At 67.6% G+C, this 14,970-nt stretch overlaps 3 protein-coding genes across 5 annotated transcripts; 2 read left to right on the top strand and 1 right to left on the bottom strand.

The window, feature by feature from the left end:
* The first annotated feature begins 481 nt into the window (after positions 1-481).
* Positions 482-7,628, top strand: EMILIN1 (elastin microfibril interfacer 1). The gene is made up of 8 exons (XM_061461203.1): positions 482-816; positions 2,875-3,000; positions 3,581-3,789; positions 3,858-5,672; positions 6,103-6,210; positions 6,332-6,349; positions 6,712-6,846; positions 7,100-7,628. Exons 1-8 carry the CDS (start codon positions 644-646, stop codon positions 7,429-7,431), a joined length of 2,916 nt encoding a protein of 971 aa, XP_061317187.1. The 5' UTR covers positions 482-643; the 3' UTR covers positions 7,432-7,628.
* A 2,657-nt stretch (positions 7,629-10,285) lies between these two features.
* KHK (ketohexokinase) lies at positions 10,286-13,073 on the top strand. Its single transcript, XM_061461253.1, has 8 exons — positions 10,286-10,471; positions 10,566-10,682; positions 10,946-11,080; positions 11,613-11,685; positions 11,940-12,086; positions 12,466-12,554; positions 12,631-12,788; positions 12,900-13,073. The coding sequence occupies exons 1-8, from the start codon at positions 10,347-10,349 to the stop codon at positions 12,983-12,985; spliced, it is 930 nt and encodes a 309-aa protein (XP_061317237.1). The 5' UTR covers positions 10,286-10,346; the 3' UTR covers positions 12,986-13,073.
* Positions 13,074-13,096: 23 nt separating this feature from the next.
* On the bottom strand, positions 13,097-14,748 carry CGREF1 (cell growth regulator with EF-hand domain 1). Of its 3 annotated transcripts, none has more exons than XM_061461257.1 (5): positions 14,536-14,748; positions 14,213-14,284; positions 13,921-14,006; positions 13,712-13,836; positions 13,097-13,634 (listed from the first exon to the last, which is right to left on the bottom strand). In XM_061461257.1, the coding sequence occupies exons 1-5, from the start codon at positions 14,613-14,615 to the stop codon at positions 13,254-13,256; spliced, it is 744 nt and encodes a 247-aa protein (XP_061317241.1). In that variant the 5' UTR covers positions 14,616-14,748; the 3' UTR covers positions 13,097-13,253. The 3 variants fall into 3 exon arrangements, with proteins under 3 accessions (XP_061317241.1, XP_061317242.1, XP_061317243.1); XM_061461258.1 differs by having other exon boundaries at positions 13,921-13,991; positions 14,536-14,741; XM_061461259.1 differs by lacking the exon at positions 14,213-14,284 and having other exon boundaries at positions 13,921-13,991; positions 14,536-14,747.
* Positions 14,749-14,970: the final 222 nt, after the last annotated feature.

Here is a 14,970-nt window from a genome sequence, read left to right as displayed (position 1 = left end):
TGGACCCGTAGCATCCAGCGCTGCAGCGTGGGGACCACGGGTGTGCAAGGAGCGGGGTGCTGCAGGAGGAGCCATGTGAAGTGGTGGCCATGGGAACCCATGTGGGGCGTGGGCAGGCGCGCGAGGCCGTGGAAGTACGGTGCGGCAGGGGGGGACCCGTGGCGGTAGCACCCGCCGCGCTGGCTGCCTGCAGCCCTGGCCCCCTGCCCGGCCTCTCTGGCTTTCCCCGTCCCTCCTTCCCGTCCTCGCTGGCGTCCCGGCCTAACGAGAAGCAGATGTGCCGGGCGGGCGGTGGGGGCCGGCGGGGGCTGCGGTGCCCGGCGGAGGCCGGGACGCGCCGGGGGCCGCGCTGGCCGGCTCGGGGGCCGCGGCTGGCAGGAAGCGGGGGGCCCCGGGGACCCCGTCGAGCGGGCAGCGCGGGGCGGCTCTGGCGGCGAGGGGCTGGCCGAGGCGCGGCCGAGGGGAGGGCAGAGCCGCCGTTCGGAGCCGAGCCGTGCAGAGCCGGGAGAGACGGGGCCGCGACGGGACGCGCCATGCGCTCCTGATCTGGGCTGTGTCCGCCGAGGAGCACCACGCCGAGCCACGCCGTGCCGGCCCGAGCCGTGCCACGCCGAGCCGAGCCGTGCCGAGCCTCCCGCCCAGCATGGCCCCCTGGCTCTGGCCGTGCCTCCTGGCCGCCCAGGCCCTGGCCGCCAACTTCCCCTCCAGGTACAGCCTCTACACCGGGGGGGCCGCCTCGCTCGGTACCGTCCAGGCTACGGCCCCGCAGAGCCCCGCCGCGGCCCACAGCGCTGCCCGGGCCGCCAGCCGGCACAGGTAGGAGCCGTGACCGCCGGGCGGGACGGGAGGGCATCCCCGGCGGTACCGTGTCCCAGAGCACCGGGAGAACAAGTTTTCCCGCGAACAGCCGGGCGCCGGCACATGCCACATCCGGCACGGGGTCCTGTCCCGAAGGATGCTGCTGTGCCGGGTGCTGGGGGTGCCCTGATGGTAGGGCCACCCGCACCCATCACTATCCCACTGTCCTCAGATGGTGGGTGTGGGCTGGGGGCATGTGGAGGGGACGGCGCAGGGGACTCCCGAAGGCACACATGGGGCCAGGCACCAGGAGCACTCCGGTGAGGGCGCAGACCAGCTGGGGCGAGTGTTGGTGCTGGACTGCGTGCTGCCTGGTGCTGCTGTGCCAGAGATTGCCGTACAGGCCCTGCCACAACATCCACACGTCCGTGCTGTGCATGCCGGCGCGGGGTCAGCACTGTCGGGGGCAGGACAGGGTGAGGAGCCCGGACCCACCATGTTCCCATCCCCGTCCTGTCCCGACCCGTGCCGTGCCGGCGGGTAGGCAGTGTGGGGCTGCCTACAGGCCGGGGAGTTGTGGGTGCAGGACTGGAGAGGGTCCCACACCAGACTGGGGGTCACATTTTCATCATGGCCGCATCAGCGCCGCAGCAGTGTGGCCACATGAGGTGGAGCTGCACCGGCTCGGCCGCAGCCGGCGGCTGCCCCATCCCTGCCCCACTGCCAGACCCACGACTGCCCCACGCAGCCCAGGGCAGGATGGCAGGGCCTGGCTGCCGGAGTGATTCCTGGAAAGGGGGGATGTGGGTCGGGCACCCCCAGACCCCAGCCCTGCAGGCCCATGGCTGAGCATTGACCTGTGGCTTTGTGGGCACAGTGGGGTCTCCCCATGGTTTTGGGGGGCGGAGTGGCCCCTCCCCGTGCTCAGGGGGCACATCCCCATGCCCTGCCGGATCAGGAGGGCTCTCGTCCCATCCATCCCGTCCCTGGATGTGGACATCCTGGTTCCCTGTAGTGGGACCCTGGGGTCCCGCCGCCGTGGGGCAGAAGGGGGCAGGGAATGGAAGGGAATGGGAAGGGAAGGGGGGGGGGGGGGGGGCATAAGCAGGCGCAGGAATTCCCGGCGGCCCCCGGGGAGGAGCTGGAATCCAGCCGGGGCCTGAGGGAAACCAGCCGGGATGACGGGAACCGGCCGTGGCACCGCAGGCCCCCACCGCAGCCCAGCTCCTCCGGGCGGGGGAGGGCGGGGGACTACTCCCTGTGGGGCTGCTCTGTGTGGGGCTGAGGATGGGGCTGGGATCCAGGCTCTGGGATCCAGGCTCAGGCCATATACGGCTGTGCCAGGGTCCCTGCACCCCATGGGCCTGGGCTGGGGACCTGTGCCTTGGGACTGGGGTACCTGCAGCCTGTGAGGCTGGGCTGGGGTCTAGCGCCATGTCCCAGGGTTTGCACCTGTCTGGGAGCTGGGGGACTCCATTGCTGGTCATGGGTGCTGGCACCTCCAGTGTGGGGGTGGCAGCAGTGCCACTATACAGCGGCACTGTTCCCCCAACCCACCACCCGCTCTGGCTCAGGGGGGACAGTTGACCCCCACTTGCAGACTGCTGGTTGCGGGGTGCAATGGCCATGGCGTGGCTGTCCCAGCCCCACCAGTGGTGAGGGGACAGGGGACATGCAGCTCAGTGATGGAGTGGCATGTGGGGTGCCTGTCCCCAGGACTGGGAGCACAGGCCCCACAGCATAGTGTGATGGAGTGCCTGGAACCCCAAACCCTGCCCGGCCTCCCTGAGCCTCACAGGCAGAGCCCCCATCCCCACATGGGCTGCAGCTGTTCTTGTGGTGCCACCAGCCCCTGCCAAGGGCCCCTGTGCTATGGGCGACTGAGCAGGGCAGGGATGAAAGGGCTGCGGAACGGGGCAGGATCCAGCCCATTAACCCCACAGCTGTGGACCGTGACGGCTGCTACCGGTGGAGCCTGGAGGGCAAGCGCAGGGGGTGCCGGAGTGGGGGATGCCTGCTGTGTGTCAGGATGGTGCCCGGTGTGGGCCAGGCGGACACGCTGAGCCCTTCCCACAGGAACTGGTGTGCCTACGTGGTGACACGCACTGTGAGCTGCGTGGTGGAGGACGGCGTCGAAAGCTTCGTGAAGCCAGATTACCAGCCCTGCGCCTGGGGGCAGCTCCAGTGCCCCCGCGTCCTGGCGTGAGTGGGACGGCACCGGGGGGACCTGGGGGCATGGGACAGAGCCGGGTCTGCCTGCAGCGCCGCCGCAGCCGCCGGTGTTTATCCACCCCGGGGTTGTGTTTACTTTGCGCAAGAGCCAGCTGCTTGCGTGGGCCTGGATGGGTGACCGGCTCCCCCCGCGAGGCACATGCGGGGACCCCCATGCACGCCACACCAGGGCATGTCTGCAGCTGGCACCTCAGTGGTGGGGCTGGCGGTTTGGGGGCATGGCAAAAATGGGGTTGGAGGGGCTGGCCGGGGAGAACTCCCAGTCAGCGGCAATTGAGCAAGTGGCCAACAGGGCCACACCGTGGCCTGGGTTTGCTTTTGCTCCCGACTTGCTGCTGCCCAGCCCTGAGCCGCTGCCTGACGCAGCCGCACACGCTGGGACTGTGGTGCTCAGCATGACCCCCGAGTGGGAACCTGGCAGGAGCTGGGGCTGAGTGCAGGCAGGGCTCCTCCCAGCCCACACCTGGGACCCCCACCTAGCTGTTCCCAGCCTGCCCCGCTGGGTTCCCCATCCCCATCCCCGCTGCAGCAGAGTCCCATCTGCCCGCAGGTACCGCAGCTTCCTGAGGCCCCGGTACAAGCTGTCCCAGCGGACGGTGTCGGAGCTGGCCTGGCGCTGCTGCCAGGGGTACTCAGGCGAGGACTGCACAGAGGGGCCGGCGCCAGCTGTCCCCCAGCCCACCGGCCGGCCCCGGCCGCGGCCCGGCCGCCCCACACTCTCCGGCTTCGGCAACCCCCTCAGCGGCCTGGGGGGTGAAGGTAATGCCGGTGGTCAGGGTGGGGGGAACTTCCCACCGGGGTGACACTGACAGTGTGATGCGGCACAGGCGGCGGGGATGCGGAGAAGGTGCGGCGGCTGGAGGAGCAAGTGCGGCGGCTGAGCGAGCAGGTGGAGGAGCTGCGGGCCGGGCGGGAGCCACCGCTGGAGCACCCACAGCGGGCGGCAGTGGGCGGCAGCCCCGAGGGCGAGCAACCGGCTGACGCGGCCCCGGCCGAGATGCGGGAGGCACTGAGCCAAGTCCAGCGGCGGCTGGAGGAGCTGGAGACCCACCTGCGGCACCAGGAGGGTGGCCGGGACGGCGCGGTGGCAGCAGTGGAAGGCGGCCCGGCGGCGGCCATGGCCCTGCATGAGCTGGAGCGACGCCTGCAGGAGACCTGCGCTGCCTGCACAGCCAGCACTGAGGGGCTGCGGCGGCAGATGGCCGAGGACCGGGAACGCATGCGGGCGCTGGAGAAACTGGTGGGCTCGGTGGACCAGCGCAACCGGGAGGCGGTGGAGACGGTGCAGAAGCACATCAGCAGCCTGAGCAGCCGCCTGGCCCCGCAGCCGCTGCCGGACGACGTGCACCGGCGCCTGGCCGAGCTGGAGCGGCGGCTGGAGGGGCTGCCCATGGCAGCGGTGGCGGGGCCAGGCGGGCAGGCCCCAGTGCTGGCCCGGAGGCTGGCGGAGCTGGAGGGGCAGCTGAATGCCTCACGGGCTGGCCCGTGGCTCCCCGAGCCCGAGTGGCGGCAGGGCGGGCTGCCGGGACGTGTGGCCAACCTGAGCCGGGCCGTGGAGGGGCTGGTGGCAAGTGGGGCACAGCGCGGTGCCCGCCTGACCGAGCTGGAGGGGCTGCTGGCCCGCTGCAGCCAGCCCTGCGCAGCACCGCCGGCGGGCAGCCAGGACAGGCAGCTCGGAACACTGGTGCGGCAGCTGGAGCAGCGGCTGCAGGACAGCGAGGGGCAGCTCCAGGCCCTGGGGGCCGGCAGGGACGAGCTGGCAGGGACCCTGCAGGGTCTGCGGGCGGAGGGCGGGGCGCTGCGGGAGCTGCTGGAGGAGCAGGGGGAGGCGCTGGGGCGGCTGCTGGTGCAGCTGGAGCCGGGGGGCACCGTGGTGGAGGAACTGGCACAGCTCCGCAACCGGACGGGGCGGCTGGAGGCTGAGCTGGGGGGCGCGGATGGCAGCCACTGCCCCCAGCCCTGCACCCCACTGCTGCCTGGAGAGCTGCAGCAGCTGCGGGTTGAGGTGGACGCCTGCACCGCCGCCTGCCGCCCGCCACAGCCCGGCCTCACCGCTCCAGAGCTGGAGCCGGAGGCCCCTCTGGAAGGGTTCAGCGTCTTCGGGGGCACGTTGCCCTTGGAGCTGCGAGTGCTGCGGGCCGAGCTGGCGTCGGCGCTGCTCTCCCTGAGCGGGCTCAACGCCACGGTGGAGGGGCTGCAGGACGCTCTGGACCAGCAGGACGCCCGGCAGCGCCAGCTGGGTGCCGTCACTGACCGCATCGTGTCCGAGCTGGACCAGGCGGCGGCGGCGGCGGCAGCGCGGGAGGCCGAGAGTGAGGAGCGGCTGGAGGCGCTGGCGCGGGAGCTGGCGCGCACCGGGGGCTGCCCTGCCGGCCTGGAGCCGCGCGTGGCCAAGCTGGAGGGTGTCTGTGAGCAGCTGGAGGCCGTGGCAGGCGGGCTGCGGGGCGTCCGCGATGGCCTGGGCCGGCACGTGGCCGGGCTGTGGGCTGCGGTGAGGGAGCTGAACGGCACAGCCGGCACCCGGGCGGTGCTGCTGGAGAAGGCGCTGCAGGCGCAGCTCCAGCGCCGCCTCGGAGCCCTCAACACCAGCCTGGAGCACCTGCGTGGGGACGTGCTGAGCCTGACCGCGAGGGACCTCACCGGTGCGGGAGCACGGGACATTGTGGGGACCAGGGGTCACCGGAGACTGGAGGGGTGTAGGGAGGTGGGGGTGTTGGGGTGTGGAGACGAGGGACAGCAAGAGGCTGCAGGGTGCGGGTCTGCCGTTCATGGGGATGTGGGACACAAGCCACGGGGATGTAGGGCTGTGGGGATGCGGGGCTGTGGGGACATGGGGATGCAAGTCATGGGCACCTGGGGGCTCAAACTGCGGGAATGTGGGGATGTGGAGATGTATGTAATAAGGACATGGGGGCTCAAGTTGTGGGGACATGAGGCTGCAGTGCATGAGAACATGGGGACACAAGTCATGGGGATGTGAGGGCTCAAGGTGTGGGGGGTCAAGGCATAGGGACGTGGGCCTGTGGGTTGTGCTGTGGGGTTGGGGCAGTTCTAAACCCATCTTCACCTTAGGTCCTCCTGGGCCCCCTGGACCCATTGGCCCCATGGGCAAGATGGGCCCCCCCGGCCCTGCTGGGCCCCCTGGTAAGGATGGAGAACAAGGCCCCATAGGCCCCCAAGGTAAGAAGCAGCCCCTCAGTGCCCCATCACTCACAGTGGGGCAGCACTGACATGGCTGAACCCTGTGCCTGGGTGTCCTGCCCCATGCTGGCCCTGCAACTCAACTCGCCTTCCTTCCTAGGGCTGCCAGGAGAGAGAGGTAAGGCTGGGGGCTTGGGGGGACCATGTGGGGCTGGAGACTTGGGGGGGGGGGGAGGGTTGATGGGATGAGGAATGAGGGGTCTTGAGGGTACAAAGGGGTGGGGACTGGCAGGGGCTTTGGGGAGGGCATGGGGGCTGGACGGGCTACAACGGCATCTGGGGTTGGGGGCATGGGGTGAGGGGAGGAGGTTGGGGTACATGGGGGGGCACTGGGCAGCTTGGGATCATGCACACAGCTGGGGCCACAAGGGATGGATGTGATGAAGGAGGAGAGCATATGGATGCAGGAAAGGGGCAGGTATAGTGGGGTCAGGGCTCAGGGTGCTGGCTTGGGGTGCCCATTTCTGACATGGTGTCTAGGTGATGTGGGGGAGCCGGGCTCTGTGCCCCGTGTTGCCTTCTCGGCTGCCCTCAGCACCCGGCGGACGGAGCCAGGCACCGTCCCCTTCGACCAGGTCCTGCTCAACGACGGTGGTGCCTACGACCCTGAGACAGGTGAGCGGCCACACAGCTCCCCATGTGGGGCAGGGTGGGCTGTGGGGTGGGACAGGGGCTACAGTGGGGGCTGAAGGGACTCCACAGGCATGGGTGAATCATGACCCTGGGGTGTGCTCAGGGATGTTGTGCCCACTGCATGGGTGAATCGACAGCCATGGGGTGCAGAGGGGCAGCCCAGGGGTGTAGAACCCACTCTGGGGATGGAGCTGGGGTGGGTGCTGGCGCTGACACCCACCACCCGCGGCCATAGGCATGTTCACGGCGCCGGTGAGCGGGCGGTACCTGGTGAGCGCGGTGCTGACAGGACACAAGGGCGAGAAGCTGGAGGCCGTGCTGTCCCGCTCCAACCTGGGCATTGCTCGCCTGGACTCAGCCGGCTTCCAGCCCGAGGGGCTGGAGAAGGAACCAGTGGCTGCACTGCAGCCCAGCCCTGGCTCGCTCGGCATCTTCAGCCTCCTGCTGCCGTTGGCGGCTGGCGAGACCCTCTGTGTGGACCTGGTCTCAGGGCGCCTGGCCCATGCACCCGATGAGCCCCTCACTGTGTTCAGTGGGGCCCTGCTGTATGACGCCGAGGAGCCCTAGAGCCACCCAACCCTTGGGATGCCCCCCAGGCACGGGGGGTCCCCACACCCCACCAGGAACCCCCCCACCTGCCCCATTATTTATCAGCACCCCCTACTCCTCATTCCCACCCCACTGCCACGTGTCCCAGACCCACACCGCCCACCACAGCCCCCTACTACCCCCCACGAAATAAAGATGCGGCACCGGGTTTTGTACCCACGGCTCCAGCTCCTTCCTGTGCCCCCACTGTTTATTGCCCCATTCTGGGGGTCCCACGGATCTCACTGCCATCAGAAATCTTCATCTCAGCCTGAGAATTCATCCTTTGCTGGCATCCAGTTGACTGAGAAGCCCTTAAAGTTGGCGTAGGGGGGTCCCTGGTGGGGGCACATGGGGTCACAGCCAGCCCCTCCTGTCCCCCCCCAGCAATGACTCCCAGCCCCCAACTCGCTTCCTGTGAGGATGAGCTGCAGGGTGGGCTTCTCCAGCTGATGCAGCAAGAGCTTCTGTTGCCTCAGGGCCCTGAAACATCTGGGGGGTAAGGGTGATGGAGGAGCCATGGCGGGGGCCCTCAATCCCCTGCAACCCCTTACCTGTACTTCTTGATGCCATGGATGCCACTGGCTGTGTTCCCCAGGCCCTGCCCCTGATGGTGCCTGCAAGAGGATGGACGGACGCAGAGCTGGGGAGTGTACCTCTTGTACCTGGGGCCCCACTTTGCACACCAGAGGCACACAGGGCTGAGTGCTGAGACACAGGAGGGGGTCAGGGTGTTGGGCACATGCAGTGGGCACCCTGCGCCCATGGTGGGGATGGTCCTTACCCTGCAAGGTGGCTGTGTGCCTGCAGTGGTACAGCAGGGCCAGCTCCCCAAACACATCTCCTGGCCTCAGTGTGCGAAGTGGGTGGCCACACTGGCTCATACTGAGCTGCCCTTCTGTGGAGAGACATGGCAGAGCATGCACATGTGTATGCACGCATGCATGCACACACAGGCTGCCCTGCAGCAGGCAGCCTCGCACATGCACCCACATTGTGCATCTCCTGCAGCGGGTGCACACTGCAGGTGAGCTCACACCCATGGACAGGCAAACACATGAGCACACCTGCACACGCGTGGCCTGGCTCTGCACTCCCATCTGATGTACATGGCGGTGCCCTCAGGCAGCATCATGTCCCCGGGGCCATGTTGGATGGGGGTGAAGCTCCGGGCCAGCACCTCAGGATAGCCCTCACCCAGGCGCCACAGATATGGGCTGCGCTCCACTGCAGCTGCAATGAGGCTGAGGTCCCTAGGGACATGGAGACACGCAGGTCCCCTGGTCCCTGGTTCCTGCTGGCTACCTGGGCAACGTGGGGCTGTTGGGCACACAGAGGGCATCACCACTGGTGAGGGGCTCCGGGATGATGGCTACAGTGCGGCTGTCTTGCCAGCCGGGGGGTAACTCCTTGGAACCCTCCTGCAGCATACTCTGCAGGAACGTCCTCTCCTCCTGCAGCTGCAGCTCCAGCAGCACCTTGTTCATCCCTGCACCCTGTGAAGGGACAGTTTAACGTCAGCCCAGCACAGGGCAGGCGCATGGAAACAGAAGGGAGATGCCCTCCTAGGTAAAGGGTCATGGCCCCACACTGCTCCAGATAACTCCACATGACCCCACATATCCCCACTTGTGCTATCAGCCTTGGCTCAACATATCTGGCTGTGGCAAAGCACATCTGGCCACAGCACAGTGTGGGCAGTGTGGGGGACACAGGACCCCATAGTGCCAGGTTCTCAGCCCCTGCAACACCTCAGTAGGATCCCATGGGTGTCCCAGCCCCAAAAAGGCTCTGTCCCAGCCGCAGCACAGCAGGCGCCAGGTGCTCTCTGACCCGTGCAAAGGTTGTGCTGCTGGCACAAGGGAGCCATGGGCCTCAGCACAGCCTCTGCCACAACGCATCGACATGGTGACCTGTCCTGAGTGCTCTGTCAGATCCTGCACCTCAGCCCTGCTGCCAACCCCACGCCCGTGCCTACCTGCACCCCACATCTGCTGCCGTTCCCTCCCAGCCCCACGCTGTCTATAACACATTAACCAGCATGTGCCGAACGCGCCTGTGCCTGCTGTCACTCGCTACAGCCCACTGCACCCTGACCTGCGCCCCATGCCGGCGAGAGCTGGATGGGGACTGGGGCAGAGTCCAGCCCTGGCTGCACCCTGACCCTGGCGCCTGTCACATCACAGCACCTCAACGTGGGGGGTGCACAGGCACGGGGGTGCACGAGGGGGGTGCACGGAGGGGGTGCACGGGGGGTGTGCATGGCAGGGTGTGCACGGGGGTGTGCACGGGGGTGTGCACGGAGGGGGTGCACGGCAGGGTGTGCATTTGGGGGGGGTGTGCACGGAGGGGGTGCATGGAGGGGGTGCATGAAGGGGGTACACGGGGGGGTGTGCACAGGGGGTGTGCATGGCAGGGTGTGCATTTGGGGGGGGTGCACGGAGGGGGTGCACGGAGGGGGTGCATGAAGGGGGTGCACGGGGGGGTGCACGGGGGGTGTGCATGGCAGGGTGCGCATTTGGGGGGGGGTGCACGGAGGGGGTGCACGGGGGGGTGCACGGGGGGTGTGCATGGCAGGGTGTGCATTTGGGGGGGGGTGTGCAAGCAGCGCGAGGGACTGAGGCGCAGCACGTGCAGCGCCGTACACCCCTGCGAGCTTCCCACACACAGATACAGCGCATGCGCAGAGGAAGGTTAGGGCGGTGCGGATGTGGAGGGCGTGGCCTAACCCCTCCCTCTCCCCGCCCACAGAGTAGCGCTCTGATTGGCAGCTCTTGGAAGGGCGTGGTGTAGGGAGGCGGGGAGGCGGGGCCTGACGCAGGGGCGGAGTCTGTGGAAGGGGCGGGGCCTATCGGCCGCGCCGGTGCCGGTACCGGAGCGGAGCGGCTGCGGCAATGGCAGCGGCCGCCCGGAGGGGCCCCGTCCCGGGCGGGGAGAAGCGGATCCTGTGCGTGGGGCTGGTGTGCCTGGACATCATCAGCGTGGTGGAGGCGTATCCTGCCGAGGACTCCGACATCAGGTACCAGCGGGCGGGCTGCGAGGCGGGGCAGCTCCGCTGGGAGGAGGAGGAGGACCTGGGTCTGAACCGGTGCCCACGGCCCATGGCCTTGCAGGTGCATGTCGCAGCGATGGCAGCGGGGCGGGAATGCCTCCAACTCCTGCACGGTGCTGGCGCTGCTGGGAGCTCCCTGCGCCTTCATGGGCTCGCTGGCCACTGGGCACGCTGCTGAGTAAGTGGGGAGCGGGATGGGGGCTCCGGCCGCCGGCGGGGCCCTACTCTGACACTTCCACCGGCCCTCCTGCATCTCTCCTGCTGGCAGCTTCGTCCTGGCCGACCTGCGGCGCTACGGGGTGGACGTGGGCCATGTGGTGCCGCAGCCCACCAGCTGCCTGCCCACCTCCATTGTCATCGCCAGCGCCAGCCGGGGCACCCGCACCATCCTGCACGCCTGCGGGTGCGTGGCGCCCCTCACCCCGCTCTCTGTCCCCCAAGTTTCATTGTGGCGGATTTCCGGCGCCGGGGTGTGGATGTGACGCACGTGGCCTGGCAGCCCAGTGGGGACGTGCCCTGCGCCTGCTGTGTTGTCAGTGTCGCCAGCGGCACCCGGACCATCGTGCTCTACGACACGTAAGGGCCCCATCACCTGGGCCTGGCACCTGGGGCCTCCCCTGCACCCTGGGATCACACAGTGCTCAGCCGCAGGACGAGGCTCTGCTGGTGCCTGCCAGGGCTACTGCTTCCAGATCAAGTGATTCTCCATAATCCTGCACATGCAATGACTGTCAATCGTCCCACAGCTCCTGATTGCCCCTGTGCCATTGTCGTGATTGGCAGTGGTGTTCCTTGGCCAAGGCTGTGGTTCCTTGGCGGTGGCCATGCCTGCAGGGTGAATGCAGCCCTTACCCAGGCATCGTGCTGGCCCCATTCACGCAGAGCTGTGGTGGCCTGGGATGATGGGCATCACACCACTGCATTGCCCTTTGAGTCTATCTCAGGGTCCCGCTGTGCCATCATTAATGATTAATGATTCACGCGGATCGTGCCATCCCACGGGGAACTCTGCCCCGGGCAGCACCGAGCCCTTCACCCCCAGCTGGGGGTCACCCAGGGCCACCCCACACTGTTGCTGGCGTCCCCCCGTCTGACCCCCCATTTGCAGGAACCTGCCAGATGTGACACCCCGCGACTTTGAGCAGGTTGACCTCTCCCAGTACAAGTGGATCCACTGGGAGGTGAGCCCGGGGCTGGGAAGAACTGGGGCATTTGGGGTTGGGCAGGGGGTATCTCAGGGCTTGGGGGTTCAGTGACGGAGGAGGTGATCCCTGGGACAGAAGGGGAGAACCAAGGGCTGGGGGAGGGACATCCTGGGGCTGGGCCGGACACTGGGGCTAGGCTGGACTTCCTGGTGCTGGTCTGGGGGAACTCCCCCGGTGCCAGTAGAGGGTACCCTGCGTGTGCCCTAAGCGGGCGGTGCGCGTTGCCGCAGGCTCGTAACGCAGCGGAGCAGGCGGTGATGATGCAGCGGGTGGAGCAGCACAACCGGGCCCGGCCGCCGGAGGACCGGGTCCGCACGTCGGTGGAGCTGGAGAAGCCGCGGGAGGAGCATTTGCTGCTGATGGGGCTGGGCGACGTGGTGCGGGGCAGGGTTATCGGTGGGACGGGGCAGGACTATTGGCTGGGGACGGAGTTAGGGACGTGGCCACCGGCCCTGGGCGGGAAGGGGTGGCAGGAGTTGGGGCGTAGGTATGGGGCGGGATGGGGGGCAGCCAGGGGCAAGAGGTGCATTTGGAGCAATGTGGTGCAGGCGGGGGTGGGAGTGGGTACTGTCTGTGCAAAGGTGTGGCAGTGTGGGGTGCAGTTGGGGTCTGGAGTGCAGCTGGGGTCTAGGAGGGATAGTCGGGGTCAGGAGAGTAGTTGGGAGAGCAGAGTCGAGGGAGCAGTCACGGTGCTGAAAGAGCAGCAGGTACTGGGAGTGTTGGGGTGTCTCCCCCGCCTCAGCCCCTCTCCTGCAGGTGTTCATCAGCAAGGACTTGGCCCAGCACTTTGGGTACCGGTCGGCCCCCGAGGCGCTGCAGGGGTTGCGCAGCCGCATCCAGCCAGGGTACGGGGGGTCCAGGGGTGCTGGTTGGGGCAGGGAGGGCACGGCTGCACCCCACACTCACCCCTCTGCCCCCCAGCGCCACACTGATCTGCGCCTGGGCTGAGGAGGGGGCCGATGCCATAGGGCCAGGTGGGGAGCTGGTGCACTCGGATGCCTTCCCCCCAGAGACCCTCGTGGACACACTGGGGGCTGGGGACACCTTCAATGCTGCTGTCATCTTTGCACTCTCGGCAGGTGAGTGCGTGGCACAGCCACAGCATAGCCATGGGTCACCATGGCCACAGCAGAGCCACAGCTCAGCTTGGCCCAGCCTGGCCTAGCAGGACTGACCCCCCCATTCCCCAGGGAAGACTCTGCAGGATGCCATTACCTTCGGCTGCCGCATTGCAGGCAGGAAATGTGGGATCCAGGGCTTCGATGGCATCGTTTAAGCTAAGCACCCATTCCCATGCCCTGCCCCATGCCACTGCCCGCACATCTGGCACACCCAACCCCACTGCCAATAAACCCCCGCACTGACCCATGGCCTTCTCCTACATTGATCCAGGTGAGCACTGGTGGCAGCGCCTGTATTTCCCTGTCCTGGCATGTTACAGGAGCAAACGGTGTAACCCTGGCACTGCTGCAGGATGGGGGACCCTCCCCCATGCTAAGTGCCCTGAGTGGGGCAGGGAGCAGCCCAGTCTGCAGCCCTGCTCTCTACCCCTCCCCGGGATCCCCCCATACTAGGGCTGTCTCTTCCTCAGGGGCTCCAACCTCAGGAGCTTCAGTTTTGGGGGTGTCCTCTGCCTTCATGAGTCCAGCATCGGGGGATTCAGCCTGCGGTGTTTCAGCCTGAAGGGCTTCCTGCCCCTCTTTCTGCTTCTCTGCTGGCCCGAGTCCTGGGCCATTCACCCCCATGTTCCTCCCAAGCACCTCTGGTTCCCTGGGATGTGACAGGAGGGGTGGCTCTGGGGCTCCCTGCTCTTGGCCAGGCGACAGCAGCCGCTTAGGGGGGTCAAGCAGCAGTTCACGGGGGTTGAGGAGCCCATCTTTGCTCATGTCCTGCCTCTCCAAGGCTTGGTCCACCAGCACAGCCACCTACGGGGACAGGGATAGGATGAGAGCCCAGCCCTGGGGCGCTGTGAGGTGCAAGGGGCCAGCCCCCCAGGATGTACCATGTCAAGGTGTGGCTGCCTGCCATTCCGCTGTGCCAGCACTGTGCCCAGCAGCTGCAGCAGCTCCAGCCCATCCAGATGCCCGTTTCGGTCATGGTCATGCAGCACAAAGAGATAGAGCAGGACTGTGGGGCACAGGTAACAGTGTGGCTGGGACTGCGTTCCTGCCCCTATTGGACCCCCAGTACCCTACTGCTGCACAGCCTTACCCTGCTCCCGTGTCAGGGCCTCCACATCCTGCTCCAGCATTGCCAGACTCTGCACTGTGCTCTGCAGCAGCCTGGGGACAGTCGGGCTGTAGGCAGGCACACACCACCCCTGCCCCACAGCATGCCCTATGGCCAACCCAGGGCTGCTGCGTCCTACAGCTGTCCTCAGGAGCACCCTCCTCCACAGCCAGCTGGGTGCTGCCCGTGCCTCCCACCCTCTAGTTGACCCCCCCGATCCACAGCCCCCAGTGCCATGGAGCTCCTGTGGGGCTCCCATGGGGTAGGGACTCACAGCAGTGTGGGCAACTCCAGGCTGAACAGGTCAAAATCAGGATCCAGCCTCATGGCTGCAGGGTCCTCAGGCCTGGCCAGGAGAGAGTGGGGTTACCTGTGTCCGTGGGGTGGAGGGCACAGTGCCTGCCCTGGCCTGGCCTAATGTCCTCACACAGCATCCCCTCCATCCATGGCCCCCACAGCCCTGTATCAACCCCAGCGACCACTGGGTACCCCAGGACCATCCATTACTGTGCATCCCGTCTGTACCTGTGTACCCAAACCTCACCTGCGCACTCTCTTCACCCATGAACCCTCCCCCTTACACCCCCTCATTCATACCTGTGCCCCCCGCCCTGCGGGGCAGCCCGTGCCCCCGGGACCAGCAGCAGCAGCAGCAGCAGCGCCAGCGCGTTCCTCATCCAGCGACCCGAGGCTACAGTCGGGTGAGCGGGGCAGGGTGAGCGCCCCTGGGGGAGGTCACAGTCACGGCCCCGTCCACCCGTCCCGGAGGGCTCCGGTACCGCCAGTCCCCCTGCCCTGCCGGGAGGGAGCGGCAGCCGTGGGAGGGGCGGGGAGCTCCGTAAAGCGTCCACCGGGTCCAGCGCGGCGAAGACACGCTGGCACCGGGCGGGGGGCGGAAGCGCTGGGCGGTGCACAGTGTACGCTGCCTGCACTGCTCACACGCACGCATCCCGTCCCGCCGTGAGGAGCACTCGCTGCACACACAGGGCAGCCCCCTAACACCCCACGATGCCGCCCGCCGCGCCTGAGGCC

The sequence above is a fragment of the Pezoporus flaviventris genome, unplaced genomic scaffold (genome assembly GCF_033815535.1).
Source record: "Pezoporus flaviventris isolate CSIRO_AGI_PZ_B2104156 unplaced genomic scaffold, CSIRO_AGI_Pfla_v1 ptg000031l, whole genome shotgun sequence".
NCBI classification, from domain to species: domain Eukaryota; kingdom Metazoa; phylum Chordata; class Aves; order Psittaciformes; family Psittacidae; genus Pezoporus; species Pezoporus flaviventris.
Note: the sequence above shows the minus strand (reverse complement) of the source record. Positions and strands in the feature narration are given on the sequence as shown.